The sequence below is a fragment of the Eschrichtius robustus genome, chromosome 11, assembly GCF_028021215.1.
Source record: "Eschrichtius robustus isolate mEscRob2 chromosome 11, mEscRob2.pri, whole genome shotgun sequence".
In the NCBI taxonomy this organism is placed as follows: Eukaryota; Metazoa; Chordata; class Mammalia; order Artiodactyla; family Eschrichtiidae; genus Eschrichtius; species Eschrichtius robustus.
In genome coordinates, this window is record NC_090834.1 from 59694526 (window position 1) to 59714556 (window position 20031).

A 20031-nucleotide genomic window follows, 5' to 3' on the forward strand; every position below is an offset into this window, starting at 1 on the left:
TCTAAGCCTCAGTTTCTTTAACTACAAAATGAGATGAGACTACTACTAATGTAAACAATAGTAAAGAATAATAGCCAAACACAAAAGTAACACGTATGAGCATTTCCAGTATGCCAGGCAGTGTTGTTTTCCAAGTTAAATTAACGTTTCAATGTTAATGTGAAGGGTTAACATGTTTAATACTCACACAACGCTGTGAAACAGGTACTATTATTATCCCCACTTTAAAGGTAAGGAAACTGAGACACGGAGAGGATTAAGTAGAAGAGCCATGCAGTCTGGCTCCACAGCTCATGTTCTCAATGACCATGCTACACTTGATCTCTAAGACCTTTTTCAGGTCTAAAATTCTGGGTCCATGTACATTTAAGGCAACTCAAGGACATTATTAAACCCTTCTGCTTCAGCCACCACTTAGCAATTAACATTCTTGAAATATGCTAAGAGCCTTGCTCTGAATGACATCTAACTTCACCAGATGTGCGATCCCGGCAGACCTCTGATGAAGGATCATAATGGAAAGAAATGGCTCATTTGTATCTGGTTATCTGTGTGAGATACTGCCAAGTGCCAAAGAGCCCAGAGGAGATTTACATGTCACTCAAAATTCTTCTGAAGCCAGGCCTAACAGTTCTTTTTCAAGGAATGGAACAGAATAGGCACTAGTCTGGGTGAGTGCCTATTAAACCATTCAAGGAAACAGATAATTTCACATATCCAATGAGCGAGAGTAATTCCAGGCAGATGATCAGGTGTGTTTCTAGATCAGTGGTCAACAAACTTTCTCAGTCAACGGCCAGATTGTAAATATTTGAGGCTTTGCAAGCCACATCATCTCCATCGCATATTCTTCTTTGTTTCGCCTTCAAATTCTTTACAAATGTAAAAATCGTTCTTAGCTCCCAGACCATATAAAAACATGTGGGGACTGTAATTTGATTATCCCTGTAATCCCTGTACTAGATCGCTGAATGAGTCACCTTTTAAAACATGTTACTGTACATTTTTAGAGTTTTCAGCTGCTACAACAATCATAAGACTATCCTTTATTAAAACTATAAAAGTTCTACTAAAATAATCCACTTGACAGGATAACTGTTAATGAAGCAAACAACATTATACATATATACTTATTCATTTCAGTGTTTACTGAACATCTTATACATACAGAGTGTCAGGCAATTGCTATCATCCTTATGAAAGTATACAACCCAATATACTATAAAGTATATAACCCAGTTAAGGTTCCAAGTGAAGTAAAAATTGCAAAGGTGCCATAAGAAAGGTTAAAAAGAAAAGCCACAGGAGTTCCAATATGGTAAAGATTCCATCTAGCAGAAGAAGGAACATCAAAGGCTGCAGCAGGGGTAGCAATATTTGGGATAGATTAAGAAGCATAGAAGGCTGAATGGCAGTGAAGGAAAGTCCCACACAGACTGAACACCTTTAGCCAAAGCATGACAGTAGGAAAACATAAGCTGTATTCAGAGAAGATTAAATAGTGGTCCAATTTGTTCAGCTCCAATGATGTCAAAATTACTTGGAACCCTGGAGGGGGAAATAGTGGGAGATATAGCTATATAACTAATTTGAGAGGGCCAGAGCACAGAAAGCCTCGAATGTCATACTAAAAAGGGAGACAACCTACATGCTTATTGGACTCATGAAAGGTTTCTGACAGTGCAGGACAATGATCAGAGCTGCATTTAAGGAAGGTTACTTCGGTAATGACAAATATGACAAATTAGGAGAAGCAGAATGTCCAGACAACCACTAGGAGGCTATTCTAAAAATCCACACATACTAGAGGTAATGAGAGCTCAAACTCTGAAGAAAAAAAGAGAGAGACAGAGAAAAGAAGTAAAGATAAAAGCAGAGATATAACCAAAAGTACTATACCACTGACTGAATTTAGGTTGATGGAGAAAAGGAAATTAGGTCAGAGATTTGGACACATCTAGCAGACAAGAAGTTATTCCATACAACGTTTAAGCAAAGGAATAAAAAATAATGAAAGTATGCTTTAGGAAGATTAATCAGGCAGTGGTGAATAAGACAAAGTGGATACAAAGAGACCAGAGCCATAGGCCTGCCAGAAAACTACTGCAGTAATCCAGCCTTATGGGGGTGCCAGGCTGAGCTTGGATCATGACAATGGATATGGAAAAGTAGCCATATATATGAGTGATTTCAAAGGACTCAAAAGAGTCTAGTAGCTGAATGAATCGAGTGGATAAAAGAAATCAATCAAAACTAACTGCAAAATTTGAGGCCTGGATAAATGGAAAAATAGTTAATAAAAATGTAAAAAACTGGAAGGGAAAGCAAACCTGGAGAGAAAAATGAAGAGATCCGTTTAAAGTATAACAGGGGGCTTCCCTGGTGGCGCAGTGGTTAAGAATCCGCCTGCCAATGCAGGGGACACGGGTTTGAGCCCTGGTCTGGGATGATCCCACATGCCGCGGAGCAACTAAGCCTGTGCGCCACAACTACTGAGCCTGTGCTCTAGAGCCCGCGAGCCACAAATACTGAAGCCCACGTGCCTAGAGCCTGTACTCCACAACAACAGAAGCCACCGCAATGAGAAGCCCGCACACTGCAACAAAGAGTAGCCCCCGGGGCTTCCCTGGTGGCGCAGTGGTTGAGAATCTGCCTGCCAACGCAGGGGACATGGGTTCGAGCCCTGGTCTGGGAAGATCCCACATGCCGCAGAGCAACTAGGCCTGTGAGCCACAACTACTGAGCTTGCGCGTCTGGAGCCTGTGCTCCGCAACGGGAGAGGCCGCGATAGCGAGAGGCCCGCGCACCGCGATGAAGAGTGGCCCCTGCTTGCCACAATTAGAGAAAGCCCTCGCACAGAAACGAAGACCCAACACAGCCAAAAATAAAATAAATAAATAAATAAATAAACTCCAATCTCTAAAAAAAAAAAGAAAAAAAAGAAACATGATACACCGAAGCCATGTGTAAAATTAATCATGATATCTTTCTTTATAAAAAAAAAAAAAAAAGAGTAGCCCCCGCTCAGCAACGAAGACCCAACGCAGCCATAAATAAATAAATAAATAAATAAATTTATAAAAAAATAAAGTATAATTATTTGCAAATGGCAGATATCTATGCAGAAGTGGTCAGAAACTATTTAAACATAGATGAACTAGAATTTTGAATAATGAGCTATACAACTGATGCCAAACAAGTAGTATATGCCAGCAGAATTTTGAATGATCTGCTACAACAACATTCATTCACTCAGTCAACAAATATCTACTGAATTAATACTACATGCCAGGCACAGTGCTAAGCACTAGGGATAATTCTGTGGCAAAGACTGACACTGTCTCTGCCCTTACACAGTGTACAGTCTAGAGCTTCTTCTACTTACTTAGGTAGAGTAAGAAATCATAATGGACAAGGAAAAAAACCAATGGCTCATTCTACAACTTGAGCACCTTTTCAGATTCAATGAGTAAACTTTTAAAAAATATAATATTTATTTGTACAACTCCTCCTAAAATGGCTACCTGATGAATCAAAGGACAGCCTGTGTTCCTATGTGTGTATGTTCATTTGGACATTAACACACTTTTAAGAGTCAGGCAAGTTAAAACCAAGAAAAAATGTGCACATGTCTCTGTCAAGCACCTTCGAGCCTCGGACACCCACTGTCCCTGGGCTCTGACAAAGCCCAGATGCTGAGCTGTTAAGGAGGGAAAGCAAGACCTCTTCTTCGACAATGAACCTGAGCTGAATATGTACATTCCCCCAGATCTAGTCTGAGATTTGAGACAACAGATGTTTTCTTCTCCTTCAAAACAGTAAGAAGCAATGAAAATAAGAACAGTGTTATTAAGCAAAGGTATACAGATCTTGAAACTAAAATCAATTCTTTTTAATTCAAGTCAACAGGGATGAAGAGGTTCTTGTTCATACTTCAGTGTTTTAAACTACCCTCAAAAAATAATCACAATCATAGTCACACACTCCAAGTATGAAGTCCATTAAATGTCATCAATGCAACTCCATAACAAGAGGACTGAAAGCGACCCTGCTAAAGTAGTCATCCTTTCAGAGAAAAGTATACTACAGAATAGAGATAGGAACCATGTGATCTTAGTGGATTTCATTCACTCCGGAAAAATATCTTCTAAGCAAAGTCTACACTAAATCCTGGGACCAAAAAAGTGAGTAAGACACAATCTCAGCCCTAAAGGAGCTTACGCCCTAACAGGAAGAAGGATGTATACACAGTTACTGTAACTGTGAGAGAAGAGAAGTGAGACGGAAGAAAAGGCAACAGTGGTACCATGTTAACTAGGTAAAAAAAAAAAAAAAAAAAGAAAAGAAAAGAAGAAGAAGAAAAGATTCCCAGCTTTCTAGAGGAACAATTTAAACCAAAACTGACTCACAGAGGGGAAAGGAAAAAAAGTCAAGAATGCCCTAATTATAAATCTAAGAAAGAATAGTAAAGACAAGTTTTCAAAATTTAAACAAAATTTCCAACTCTCTGAATCCCCTAGTGCGGATGAGTCTGGAGCTCTGTTTCTGTTTACTTTCTAAGAATCTAAAACATCTACATGAAGAACCATGCTTGGCTTTGAATTTTCCAGTATTAAAATTCTGAAAAGCTCAAAAATTGTGCTAAGGAGACAAGATCCTCCAAATTCATAACAGGAAATGTGGCATTTTCCCAGATTATTCTCTGGCTTCAATGAAGAGAGAGAATGGGGACCACAGGATTTATAAATATGAATTACAGGATGAGATGATTTTCCAAACATGTGTCAGAAGCTAATTTGATCCAAGAGAAAAGGAAAAAAAAAGACTCAGAGGGAAGCCAAACAGAGTGACTAATATGTGGAACTTCTGTGGACTTTGGTGGGTTGATGGCCTCATGGGCATTGCATGCCCACTCTACAATAATAAATACCCAAAGTCTGTACAATAATGCACTTTATACCATTCAAAGCACTTTCCCATGTACTCTCTCATTTGATTCTCACAACACACATAGTGGATATCTCTGGTTAAATGTAAAGATAGTGACGTGGTACTTTGACATGCTATGTGAAGTAGGAAAGAATGTAGAGATACCACGTAGCGTAGTTGTTAAAAGAAAAAGCCTTTGAATAAATCAGACCTGGTTTCAAATCATGGTTCTGCTACTTACTAAGTAATCTTGGGATTAGTACTTGAACCTTTTCTTCTAGGATATTGTACCTATAAAATGACAATAATTACCTCATGGAGTTGTTACACAGATTAAACAAAACATGTAAAGTAGATAGTAGAGGGTCTGACATATAGTAGGTACTCACTAAATGAAAACTAGCAATGGTAGTTTTCAAAAGCTCCATACCCACCTGGAGTAATACTGTTACTAGGATATCACACCAGCTCAAATAATTCAGAAACAAAGTTTCACCCTGGATTTAAACTGAGCTCAGATACCTAGATGTTTTGTAACGAAGCAGGCAGTTACTAGAAACAGCCCCTTAGGATCTGTCTGGTCTGTTTCTTGTATTTTGTAACCTGGTTGGGGGGCAGGGTCGGGGGAGAGCTCTGGGAGGAAAACTGAGTAGAGTATGTACAGAATGAGCTATTTTTGTGATCTTCCAACTTTTACCTGATGACGTACTGAGAGACCTGGGTAGAAGTTATACCATATCCCTTTCTCTGTTGTTAAAATATAGGCTGCTTGACATACTTAATCCCCACTTCTAAATGTTCTGCTTGAGTACCACATGGGACGTGCTTTGGAAATAAGTTAGCATCCATGAATTTAACCAGCAAGAGGAAAATAGCCATCTTTTTAATTTCTCAGTTCTATAAAGTTAACTAAACAAAAATCTCTTAACTTTTCTAGGTTTCAGCATCTTCATTCTGAAAACAAAAATACTAATACCTGACCACCTGAGTTGCTGTAAGTTGAAGATACCTCTAACAGCATTTAATCACAATCACAGTCAAATAAAATGATGGAAGGAACCTCAAAAAGGAATTTAACGAGGAAAATCATCTACTCCTCACTTTTACACAGGTGACATGGTGTAATGAAGAAAGTGCATGTCTAGAAAGACAGAGATATGTGTTCTGGTCCTGGTTCTGCCACCAACTCATCCTGATATGCTGGCCATTCATTTATTCCCCAAATACTTACTGTTAGCCATATAGGCCTGCTGCTACTACTACTACTAAAACTTCTAATAACAGTTGCTCTACTTTCCCCACAGGTTGTTGTAAGAATGGAGTAAAATAATTTACAGGCAAATCCTTCAAGGCAAAAGAGCTATGAAAGTATGTAGTGATTTTTTTATATTATATATATGATATTATTATAGCTATGTCTAAGTTACCACTTAAAGCATGAAACTAACTTTCCATGCCAAGTTCAAGAGGTCATGAGGCTCCCTGAGCCTCGGTTTCTTCATCCCTGAGATAAGGGTGTTGAGCTAGATAACTCTAATATTCCCTCTAGCATTAATCAGCTGATAAGAATTTTCTTACTTTTGAAATGAGGAACCTAAAACTAACAAAGGTTAAGTGATTTGCTCAAGGAACACAGTACCAGAACAAAACTGGGATTAGAACTCAGGTTTTCTACTTTTCAAAAGTATCATGCCTTGAAAAATATAAGGAATTTTCATTTGTACAGGCTCTCAAAACAGACCCTGAAACTTGCCGTTGTCCCTAAACCTTCAATCTCAGCTGGACTATGTACTTGAGATGGTCAAATCATGTGGCTGCGTTTGTGAAAGTAATCACCAAATTGCTATTTTAATCTCCTGAGAGTGTCACTATTCCAAAAAGGTTTGATCCTTTTTATTTGGATTCTACTCCTGCTTTAATTTTTTTCCATTAAAATGAGAAAGCATTGCCATCTACTGGACTCTGAAGACACTGCTGCTATAGTTTTAAGTCTGAAAACAAGAATTCTTAACAATCTAAAGCTCTTTGTACTTTATCAATAACACCACAGAGTTATTATGACAGTATGAGTTACATAAAAATAAAACTAAAAGTTGGGGCTAGGGATAAGGTAGGGTAAGAGAGAAAAATACCATCCCCTCGAGATTTTGAATCTCAATTATTGCTATGATAGTCCTAAATATAGGACTGCATTCATTAACAAAATGAGCACCTACTACATGCCAGGCACTGTTCAAGGGACACAACTGCTGACAGTGGTAAGCATTAGAGATGTAATCCCTTTTATCATAGGGTTTAGAGTCTAGTGAGTAGTAGTTTCCATATATTATTGAACTCTACTCATGAGCCAGCCTTGTAATATACATTATATCACCTTTAATATTCAAAACAATTTATGATGAGGTAGAAATTGTTATCTCCATTTACAGATGAAAAAACAGACTCAGAGATGATTCAATTTGCCCAAAATCTCTTTCATAGGTAAGCAGTGGTGCCTGGAATTAAACTCACATCAATCTGGCTCCAAAACCCATATTCTTAACCACTAGGAGTGTCCATTCACCCAGGTAGTTGTCAGCATCCTCCCAAACAGAAGAATAGCTGCCAAAAGGAAATTCAGGCAAAGATAATCTTACACGTCTATATTAAAGGCAAAACTCCTATACAGGAATCTGAAAAGTTTCCAGCTTATTGGATCAAGAGCTGGCCCAACAGCCTCTCATTTCCCATGCTCCCCCAACTGCCATCCTAGCAGTAAAATCCACCTAGGAAACATCTCTCCAGATCACCTAGCCTTATTCACCAACCTCTTCCTAAGGCTCTCTTCAAATAACTTAATGTTCTGCTGTAATTCACCTGTGTTAAGACCCAAACAACTGACATCAAAAATAATTTTTCAAACTAAACTATTTGTAAACTGAAGCTCTTCTCCAGTTAAATTCTCCAGAATAAATGCTGTTTTATCTCTGCTAAAAGAATAAGTGTTTGTGACTCTGCATCTAATACTTTTGTATCCCACAGTACTTAGTTTAATAATGGGCACATAGTAGGTACTTGATATTTACTGATAGAAAAAAAATCATGAATCACGTTTACAACTAAAGATAGATTTTTATCACCTATTCAATTATTTATTTGTCTGCATTGCTGTTAAATATGTACACATATGTATGCCAAATAAATGAAATTTTACTACCTAAAATTAACAAGATATCACTCCCTAATAAGGCCAGAAGTTACTGAATGAAGGATTCAAACCCACAGTATATATTTTAGTCAAAGATTTCCAAGTGTATTAGTTTCCAAAGACACCCCTGGGAGTGAGACTGAATACTCATCCAATATAGTAAAAAGTTGAGAGATTTACTAGGTTCCTAAAAACTCAACAGAAATGAGTAAAGCCTTTTTGAGAAGCAGATAAACAAAGAGGCAAAAGTTTTGAGCAAATAAGTAAGTTCCAGCTTTTAGACCCATAGTGGCTGAAGACACTTTAACGTGCACAGAGGAAGGATTAACAGGAACATAGTCCTCAGAAGTAATAACAAGTTGTTTCTGGTTATGGCTAATGTAAAAAACAAGAATGCTGAAGAACTGGTCAACAAAAACTTCAGTCAGTATTTTAAAAGTTGCTTTAAAACATGCTTCCTATCGCTTCACAAGTATAAACCTTTCCCTTCCGTACAGAACGTACATTTTTTTGTTTTTTTTTGGCTGTGCCACGCAGCATGTGGGATCTTAGTTCCCTGACCAGAGATCGAACCCACACTCCTGCATTGGAAGTGTGGAGTCTTAACCATTGGACTGCCAGGGAAGTCCCCAGAACATACATTCTTAAAGCCTTGCTGATTTAGCATTTTTTAATCCTTTATGAAATATTTCAACCACAGATATGCTATCCATATTCAATGACTGTGATTACAAGTATATTTGGACTTATTTTTATCACTGTACTGCATGTTTCTATTTACCATTTGTTTTCTTTTTTGTTTTCCTTTTCTGACTCCTATCAAGTTGACAAAGTTTTCTCCTCCTCCTTTTTTCCCTCTGCTAATTAAAAATCTATACTCTGTTTCTAGCATTTAGGTATCTTTACATTTTTAACATGCACACTCGACCACAAGTTTTTCTAAGAAATTCTTAACATGTTTACTATCTCTATCCTCCTCCTGAACAAATCAACGACCTCAATGAGTCTTACTCTTTAAACAGCCTCCCTCACCTTATTACTGTTGTCTATAGCAGTGATCCTCAAACTCTCTGTGGGAAAGGGTCAGTTGCTTTTCCTTCAATCCACTGTGAGCTGATACTTTTATAAAATACAAAAAAGGCAAAATAAGGTCAAATTGCTATAAATGTTTAAAAACATTTACGTCGGGGCTTCACTGGTGGCGCAGTGGTTAAGAATCCGCCTGCCAATGCAGGGGACACGGGTTTGAGCCCTGGTCCGGGAAGATCCCACGTGCCGTGGAGCAACTAAGCCCGTGCGCCACAACTACTGAGCCTGCGCTCTAGAGCCCACGAGCCACAACTACTGAGCCCACACACCACATCTACTGAAGCCCGCGCGCCTAGAGCCCGTGCTCTGCAACAAGAGAAGCCACCGCAATGAGAAGCCCGCGCATCACAACGAAGAGTAGCGCCCGCTCACCGCAACCAGAGAAAGCCCGTGCGCAGCAATGAGGACCCAATGCAGCCAAAAATTAATTAATTAATTAATTATTTTAAAAAAGCTAGTACAGGGCAAGATAAGCATGCCTTATAAATTTACAAAACTTATTAACTGAAGGACTATAGAATAAAATGTACCACTTATTATAAAACATTTATTCATCTGGCCTTGACTCCCAGCTCTGCTACTTAGTAGTTTTGTAATCTTGGGAAAGTTACTTAAGTTCTCTGTGCCAGCATCCTCTTCTATAAAAGGACAACTGTGGGGTTTAAATGAGGTAAAATATATAAAGCACTTAGAATAGTGCCTGGCACATAAGTGCTCACTAAACATTAGACATTATTATTATTGTTAGGGAAAAACACTTACTCTGCACTCCCATGCTTCCACATAGGAGAAAAACTTTCCACTCCATTTCCCAGGAAAGAAGGTTATAAAGAAAAAAAAAAAAAAAAGTCTAGTTTTTCTGTGTCCTTCACTCACTCCTCCCCAGAATAGGCAGGAGCTTGACTGCTGAGTTCAGGAGACGAAACTGAACATGACTGCCTTAGTTCTTTCCAGGTTCCCTCCCATTCAGAAACAGCCTGTGTAAAGTACACATAAATTCTGCTTTTGTCTTGGAGGGTCAGGATCTGTCCCTATAAGGGGAAGAACGTAGTTTTGCTTGTTTTGTTACTTGGTGGTATGGGGATTCATTCTGGGAGAAAGTACTGTATACAAGCTCTTTCAGTTGCAGAATTTAAGCCACGTTTGCCAATTAGTTTTATCAGTAATAACGCCAACATTCTGATCTCCATTTATCACCTGTCTTATTTCTAAACTTGTTCCAAATTCAGGAGAAGAAGAAAGGGTTATTAGTTACTGACCTACCCAAAATCTCAACTACTATTAGCCTCTGGCTACAAAATTCTTAGGGAGATTACATACAGTAATAGATATAAAGCTCTTAAAACATTGTTTGATACATAATACATTCAACAGATGTTAACTATTAATATTATTACTATATGCCAGACATTGTGCTAGATGGTGAGTTGGTTACCTGTTGCAGGAGGAACTTAATCCTTCAACAGACTCAGGATGCCTAACCCTATAAGTGGGACATTACAAACAACAGCAGTGGCAGTTCCCACAATACTCTCATTAAATAAAACATTTTTACGAAGCAAATACCATGTCTCAAGGACTATGATAGGTACTAGGAATTCAAAATTACATATGGAAATCTGTCCTTAAGAAGCTTGCAGACGAGAAAGGAAGGAAGAGCTATAAAGTGGTAAAACCTATGTCAAAGGTGTACATAGGGTGTTGATATACTATAGGAACTTAGAAGATGAGGGCTTTAAAATAAAGAAAAAAAGCTTATCAGAGCTTCAACTGAGTTTTGATGAAGTCACCTAGAATAGCTTGCATTCTGCCAAACTGAATGGGCCTTTTTCAGTCTTCATCTCTTTTGACCACCCTCTTCTTAAAAACCAAAAACCAAACCAAAACAAAAACCTCTCTTCCTTTAGCCTCTGAGATTCCACAAGAGACTTCACTCTCTTTTCCTCCTCTATCTCTCACCATTCCTTCTCAGCCACCTTTTCCAAAGCCTCCTCCCATATTTGGCCTCTAAAAGTTGGAGACCCTCACAGGCCCCCTGCTATTAAGCCCCTTTTTTCTCACTGTACAGCTTGTCGCTGGTCTATCTTATCTGAACTCATGATTTCAATAACTATTTGCCATTATTATATCTCTGTATTTAAATCTCTAACCTACTTCTCTCCTCTGAACTCCAGACTCATCTAATCCAAATGCCTACTTTACACATGGATATCTTGAAGGTATCTCAAAGCCCATGTGATCAAATCTCAACTCACTCACGATCTGACTCCAACAAAGCTGTCTTCCTCCAGTGTCCTTAGTTCTCTCAGTGCCTGGCACCTTCATCCATCTGGTTACTTCATCTAAGCCAGAAACCCGAAAGTCATCCTTTAACACCTTCTTTTTCCCTACACCCTAAATTCAAACCATCACCAAGTCCTACTGATTTTACCTCCTAAAACTTTCCTAAATCTATCTGCTATTTGACCATAAACCTGTTCCAAAGTATCAAATCTCTTACCCGCTGTACTGTAAGATCCTTCTTACTATCTTCCCACGTATATTCTTGCCTCTTCTACAATCAGTCCTTAAAGCAGCCAGAGTGAAATTATTAAAACACAAATCTAATTATATCTCTGCCATGCTAAAACTCCTTCAACATACTCTACTGCTCTTAGGATAAAATCCTTCAAAAGGTTCTGTGTTATGTGGTCCCTGTCTACCTCTCCAGCCTCCTCTGGTATCCTTCTCCCTTATCATCCAGACTTTCCTTCAGTCCCAAAAACTCACCACTTGCCCTAGCATTTCATGGCCTTCCAACATGCTACCCTCTTCTACCTGGAATGCTCTCTCCATTTCAGCCTCCATCCCTCCATACTGTTCATTTCTATTCATCCTCTGGATTGTAACCTTAAAAGTCAAGTCCCCGAAGAACTTTCTTGAGCCACTAGAGTAGGTAAGATCCTCATCACATGCTTTTATAGCACCTACCAACATTGTGTTTATATAGTTATCTATCAGGTTACCTTATCAGTGCTTGTCTCCCTCATACACTCCATGACAGCAGGGAAAAAAAAATCTGTTTGCTTACCATTGTACCCTTAGCGCTTAGAGCACAGTAGCTGATGTACAGCAGGTGCTCAGTAAATAGCTGTTGAATGAATGAAGCATTCTAGCAAGAGCATTTCAGACAACCAAGAATTAGAAAACAACATGATCACTAAGAGGAAATAATGTAGAAAACTCACCTCATTGGTTTGTGGCTAGTATTAAGTGGGATAAAGAACATGAATCACCTGGCATGGTGCCACAGATAGCAGGTACTTGGTAAATACCTCTCCTTTCTCTAATCACCTTTAGATATAGAGACAGCACAGACTATAATACAAATGACTACAATATAACTTGCCTCAGGTTTCTTAAATTTATTCAAAGTTGTAAAAGATTTCTGAAACATTTAATAAAATTGTATTACACTTAATTAAAATTCATTATTCTTCTTTAACCTCTAAAGAATTATGTAGAAAACAGCTACATGAGATTTTCTCTTAGGAAAATTAATATAATCTGGATTTAGAAAAGATGTGTTGATGTGGTTACAAAATGAGTTTTCACTTTAAGCATTCACCCTAAGCCACACTAAACAACAAACTTATAATGATACTTAAAACATTTTATTTACACAGAGCTTTTACCTGATACATCAAAGCACACCTGCACTAAACAAAACTCACAGTGTTATGCAAATCCCCTTACCTTATGTTCAAATGGAGCACCATAATAGCCATCATTCAGCCCAAAAATTATTTCATTTTGGTTGCGGGCATGAATCTAAGAGAGGAGGAAAACACATTATTAGTTCATCTCATTCCAATCAAGTTTTAATGTGATTAGAAAATGACAGGACCTACTTCAATGCTGAGAAAGAGGTTGGCTACGTCTAACAAGCCAGCAGAAAACAAATCACTCATCATAAGACCAGGTGATCAATTTAGAGTTTCCTGCTTTAGTCAAAGTCCTCACAAAATCATCACATGAGATCACAGGCACCATCATTCACACACATTTTTCACAAACACTTCTTGAGGTTGTTACAGAAAGCATACAGAAAGCATGTTACAGAAAGCATATATACTTATTCCATAAGTATAAGGGATTCAGAGGCACACTATACATTCTCTGATCTCAAAGAAAACACAGCCCAAGTTAGTCTACTAGAGTGCTTTAAAAAACATGAAGCCCTAGAAAAAACATAAAAGATTAATATTATTTTCTATTTTCAAAAAGACAGTTTAAAGATAATATCCAATCCTCAAAGTCTTTAAAAGTCTACTAATTATTTTCTGTCTACTACTCTCTTTCAAATGCAACTGATTCGAGGTTCAGTCAGTGCCAACCTCGAATTAAACTTCACCTAAAAGGTGGGAGAATTAGAACTTTTAAAATTGAAGAACTAAGATTTTTTTAAAAAACTCGAAATAGTATAAAGTCTATAAAAACAGATTTAATTACTTGATCAGAAAGAATTGTGGCTAAAAAAATTTTAATTGCTTCTGCAGTGAAGGATTAATGTGAGGGTTCAGGTGGGGGATTACCAGAATAGAATATTTCATCTCTTCTTTCTAGCTAGAGATAGAAAGGTCAAAGCCAGCAGCAGAAAAGTCCTATGAACACTTATCTGACTTCCATACCTGCTACATCTATTACTAAAGCAAAATTAATCACATGCTCCCTGTTTACCTACATCATTTACTTAACTGAATACAATACCAAAAGATGGGCCTGTAATAATAAACTTGTAATGAAAACTATAAACCAATTTCAAGTGTTTTATTTTATGAAAGAGAAAGAGAAAGCACTACGAAATCAGTTTCAAGATTAGAAGAAACTCAAAATTTTACAAACATAGAATATTTTATACACATATATACCTCGGGAGAAAAAAGATTAAATAAAATCATATGCATCAAAATGTTAACAATGGTTGCAGCTGGGCAGAAGGATTACACATAATTTTTTATTCTCTCTGTGCTTTTCAAAATTTTCCAAATTGTCCACAAAGTACATGGATCACTTTTAAAATCAGAAAAATACATGCCATTAAAGAAAGGGTGGGGTGAGATTATGCGCAGGATTGAATCTAACATGAAGGTAAAGTTTTCAAAGCATAAGCCTCATAAAGATGGGCATTAAATTAATTTGTTGAAAAATAAGAGACAACATGGTTCTAGGACTTGAAAAGGTACTGGACTTAAAAAAAAAAAAATTCAAGTGATCTGAGTTCTAATTCCAACCTTCGAGTGCTTCATAAGGAACTCTGACTTTATAGCCCTAGTGCCTAGCGCTCTACTCAACATATAATCGCTAATCAATGTTAATGGGCCATGTTTTAAATCCCTCATCAGCCAAAAGCAGAAACACTCCTTGTTCTATTTTATAGTGGTGTCATAGAGATGAAATGAATCCAATTATCACTGGATATGAAAGTACTTTTGGAAGTTAGACACAAACAATACTGGGGGAAAAAATCAGGATCAGTCAACCACAGAGCCCTTTGTTCCCGATTAATAAAGAAAATTAGGGCTTCCTTGGTGGCGCAGTGGTTAAGAATCCGCCTGCCAATGCAGGGGACACAGGTTCGAGCCCTGGTCCAGGAAGATGCCACATACCGCAGGGCAACTAAGCTCCTGCGCCACAGCTACTGAGCCTGCGCTCTAGAGCCCGTGAGCCACAACTACTGAGCCCACGTGCCACAACTACTGAAGTCCGCACGCCTAGAGCCCGTGCTCTGCAACAAGAGAAGCCACAGCAATGAGAAGCCCGCGCACTGCAACAAAGAGTAGCCCTCGCTCGCCGTAACTAGAGAAAGCCCACGCGCAGCAACAAAGACCCAACGCAGCCAAAAATAAATAAATTAAATAAATAAATAAATTTAATTTTAAAAAAATAGAAAATTAGCAAAACAGGCTGCATGATACTCCATACTACTTACTATCCTTTACCATTAATTATAGATTACTGACCCCAAAACGTGTCAGAATCTTAATATGGAGACTACAGAATATAGAGCCTTTTAATCCAACCACAATCTTGTATTTTGATCCGTCTATGAAAAAAGGCACACTTTTTAAAGACATAATCAAAGTTAGTGAAATGAATAATAAATATAGTCTGAGCAATGGAACAAATAATAGCCTAAATCCACCAATCACTGTGTGACCTTTAACAAGTTACTTAATTTCTCTGAGCTTCTGTTTTCTCAGTTAAATACTGAGAGGAAAATCATACTTGCTCGCATGACCTTCAAAAGGCCCAAAGTCACTGGGTGCATGTAAAATGATTGTATGAATGTAAAAAGATACCCAAACACTGAAAGACTATACAATCGTTGTTGGTATTAATACAAAGTTCTAACCACTTAAACTAAGCACAAGAACTTCTGCCACCACAAGTGCCCCATATAAGCATTATCAACAAATTCTCCAAATTCCTACCTTGAATAGAGCTATTTTCAAACTCCTCTGCTTCTTCGTCATCAAAATTCAAGTCAAAACCAACTTTAGTTCATGACTTCTGGGGAAAACTTCCTGATTAACTCTCTTGTCTCTAAAGGCTATTCAGGAAATTGGCTTGTAGTTGTAGCTCTGGCTACTGTGGACAAGCTGCATCATCACTCTGTCCATTCAAATGACAGAAAGATACACATGACATGTACATGAAACACTTACCAAGACAGACCATAAAATAAATCTCAAAAAGGTTAGAAGGATTAAAGTAATATGATTTTCTCTAAACGCGACAGAATTAAAGTAGAAATCAACAAAAGAAGGATATCTGAAAACTCCACAAATGTTTGCAAATTAAACAACATACCTCTCAATAACCCTTCGGTCAAGAAGAAATAAAAGAGAAATTAGGAAATATTTCAAATTGAACAAAAATGAAAATGCAGTATCAAAATTGTGGGTCAGGGCTAAAGCAATGCTTAGAGGAAAATTTATTAAATGCTTACTTTAGAAAAGAGAAGTCTCAAATCAGTAATCCAGGAATCCTACTTTAAGAAATTAGCAAATTAGAGCAAATTAAACCCAAAGCAGGCAAAAGGAAGAAAATAATAAGAGTAAAAGCAGAAACCAATGAGGGACTTCCCTGGTGCTTCAGTGGTTAAGACTCTGCACTCCCAATGCAGGAGGCCCAGGTTTGATCCCTGGTCAGGGAATTAGATCCCACATGCTGCAGCTAAGACCCAGCACAGCCAAATAAATAAATATTTTTTTTTAAAAAGGAAAAAAACAGAAATCAATGAAATTGAAAAAAATAACAATAATCAATGAAACCTCTTTCAGTGATCTGTGACCCAATTTCAGTGGGGTGGGTGGGTAGTTCCCACACCAACAATAAGCAATTCTTGGACACCAGCAGGGTGTCCTGCTCTCAGGCCTGCATCAGATTCCACAGGTTAAGGGTTCAGTCCTACAAGACTGCCCCCCACACATGGAAGGCCAGTCAAAAACCCAGATTGTTATCTGTGCTTCTAATTAACTGGCCACAGATTAGAGGTTCCAATTTAGGATGTCAATCCCAAGTACAGGTTGTTACCTGTACTTCTGACCAACCGGCTGTAAATCAGAGGTTCCCACAACCTAGTCCTCAGGTTCAATTAATTTGCTAGCGTGGCTCGCAGAACTCAGAGAAATATTTTACTTACTGATCACCAGTTTATTAAGAATGTAACTCAGGGAACAGCCAAATAGAAGAGCTGCATAGGGCAAGGTATGGGGAAAGGGCACAAAGCTTCTGTGCCCTCTCAAAGTGTACCATACTGCCCAATCTCTATGTGTTCACCAACTCAGAAGCTCTCAGGACCCCATCCTTTGGAGTTTTTATGGAGGCTTTATTACACAGGCATGAGTGATTAAATCATTGACCACTGGCAACTAATTCAACCTCCAATCCCTCTCCTCTCCCAAGAGGTCAGACTGTGGGACTGAAAGTTCCAATCCTCTAATCCTCTTATCACATGGTTGCTCCGTGGGCAACCAGCCCCCACCCTTAGGTGCTTTCCAAAAGTCACCTCATTAACATAACAAAAGACACCTTTATCACTCTCAACACTTAGGAAATTCCAAGAGTTCTAGGAGAAATGAGCCAAGAACTGTGCATCAAATATATATATTTCTTATAAAACACAATATTGCTAAACCAAACACTAGATCTTTGAAAAGCTGATAAAACTGATAAATCTCTGTTCAGAGTAATCAAGAGAAAAGGGGAGAAAACAGAAATTACCAACAGCAAGAATGAAATAGGAAAGGATCATTATATATCCTACGTACTTTAAAGGGATATGGTAATATTGTGGGAAATTTTTTTTTTTTTTTTAATTTTTTGGCCGCACCACGCAGCATGTGGGATCTTAGTTCCCCAACCAGGGATGGAACCCACGCCCCCTACAATGGAAGCACAGAATCTTAACCACTGGACCACCAGGGAAGTCCCTCTGGGAAATTTTATACCAATAAATTTGAAATAGTACATGAAACTGACAAATGCTTTGGAAGACAAAGTATCAAAGTTCACTTAGGAATTCACAGATAACCTAAACAGCCCCATAGCTAATAAAGTAATTGAAGTCATACTTTTAAACTTTCTCACAAAGAAATCTTAACAACCAGATGGCTTCACTGAAGAATTCTGTCAAACATCTGTGGAATAAATAATAACAATTCTACACAAATTCCTCCAGAAAATATAAGAATAGTAACACTTCCCAATTCATTTTATGAAGCCAGCATTACTCCAATACTAAACCAGACAAGGACATTGCAAGAAAAGTACAGACTAATAATACCCTTCATGGACATAGGTGAAAGAAGTCTTAACAAACTATTAGCAAATCGAATTCACTACAAATGAAAGGAAACTTCCTCAACCCAATAAAGTGTCTTAAAATTTTATGGCTAATAGTGAGACAGGAGGGAAGGGAGTAGGGCACAACCTTTAAAATAATGACACAGTCTTGGGAATTCCCTGGCAGTCCAGTGGTTAGGACCCGGCGCTTTCACTGCTGTGGCCCAGGTTCAATCCCTGTTCGGGGAACTAAGATCCTGCAAGCCACAAGATGCCGCCAAACAAACAAACAAAAAGTAATGACACAGCCTTTGAGGAAAACTGAATATAACAAAAACTGGTTAGCACCAACTAGGCCCAAGATGGCAGAAGGTTCGACTTCCAGGAGACCTTGAGCCTCATTATACGCTCACTGTAATACATCAGCATGCTAAATGACACACCCACAGGTGCCATGACAGTTCCAAGGCTGACCATAAAAGGGTGAAAAGTGGGCGGTGGCCCAATTCCTGGAAATCTCTGCCCCTGCTCCAAAATGGTTGGAGTAATCCTCCCACTCATTAGCCTATGGAATTACCCAGCCCATAAAAACCACCCCATATTTCAGAGCTGCTCTCACCTTTTGAGACCGACCGCATTCTACCTGTGGAATGCGTTATCACTCTAAATAAACCTGCTTTCACTTACTATGGCTCACTCTTGAATTCTTTCCTGCATGAAGCCAAGGACTGTCCCAGGAACTCACCCGAGACCTGGGACATGACCACCCTCTTGTGCCTCATTTTCCTGCAACATCTTTACAAAGGAAGAGGAAGAAGGTGGTCTTCTCTCCATCCCCACTTTTCCTTTGATTATAAAAATGTAGCCCACTTAGTTCTCGGGGCAGAGCCCTCTTGCCTTCCCACTTGTATCCTTCACAAGCGTCCTGTATTAATAAATCTACTTCTTACCAATCACTTTGCCTCTCGCTGAATTCCTTCTGCATCAAGACAGAAGGAACCTGAGCTTCATTAAGTCCCGAGATGAGTTGTGCAGTCTCAGTTGGAAGGTTGTGGGTTCGAGTCCCATCTAAGGTGCAGTTCCAGTATTAATTTTTAATAGTGAAAGACTGCTTTCCTTCAAGAATAGCAACAAAACAAAGATGCCTACTCTACTTATTTCTATTCAACATTGTACCTCAATAGTCTCAACCAGTGAAATAAGAAACAAAACGAAAAAGACATAAACATTAGAAAGGAAGAAAGTAAATCTTCTCTGTTCACAAACAATATGATTGCCTACCTGGCAATCTACAAAATGAATCCACAATAGAGAAGTCTACTGGATCTAATAAGTGAATTTATTAGCAAGGTCATAGAATACAAGCTCAAAACAGAAATGTTTCTATATGCAAGGAACAAAAATTGGAAATAGGAATATTTTAAAAAGGAATACCATTTAAATTAGCATCAACAAACATGGAATCCATGGTACAAATCTAACAAAATATGTGTAAGATCTGTATGCTGAAAACTACAAATAACTGATGAGTGAAATCAAAGATGATTTTCACAAATGGAGAGATTATATCGTGTCCATAGATTGAAACACTCAACACTACGTTGTCAAATCTCCCCAAATTTTCTTAGATTCAACACGTACCAAAATCACAGCAGGATTTTTGTAGAAACTGACAAACTAATTCTGAAGTGTATATGTAAAGGCAAAAGATCTAGAAAGGCCAGAAAGATTTTTGAGAAAAGAACAGAGTTGGAGGATTAATATTATCTGAATTCAAGACTGTATAAAACTACAGTAATCAAGACAAGGTGGTACTGGCATAAGGACAGAAATGTAGATCAATGAAACAGAACAGAGGGTCCAGAAACAGATCAACATAAATGATTTTCAACAACTGATTTTCAACAAAGACAAGGTAATTCAATGGAGAAATAACAGCCTCTACAACAAAGAATACAGGAACAAATGTTCATCCACCTACAAAACAATGAATCTTG

General features: G+C 38.2%; 1 protein-coding gene across 3 annotated transcripts in view; it reads right to left on the bottom strand.

The window, feature by feature from the left end:
* UVRAG (UV radiation resistance associated) overlaps positions 1–20031 on the bottom strand; it is a 313347-nt gene that overhangs the window by 238858 nt on the left and 54458 nt on the right. For all 3 annotated transcript variants that reach the window (XM_068554579.1, XM_068554580.1, XM_068554581.1), the window contains one exon: positions 12941–13015. In XM_068554579.1, coding sequence (XP_068410680.1) covers positions 12941–13015 — 75 coding nt within the window. The remainder of the gene's footprint in view (positions 1–12940; positions 13016–20031) is intronic.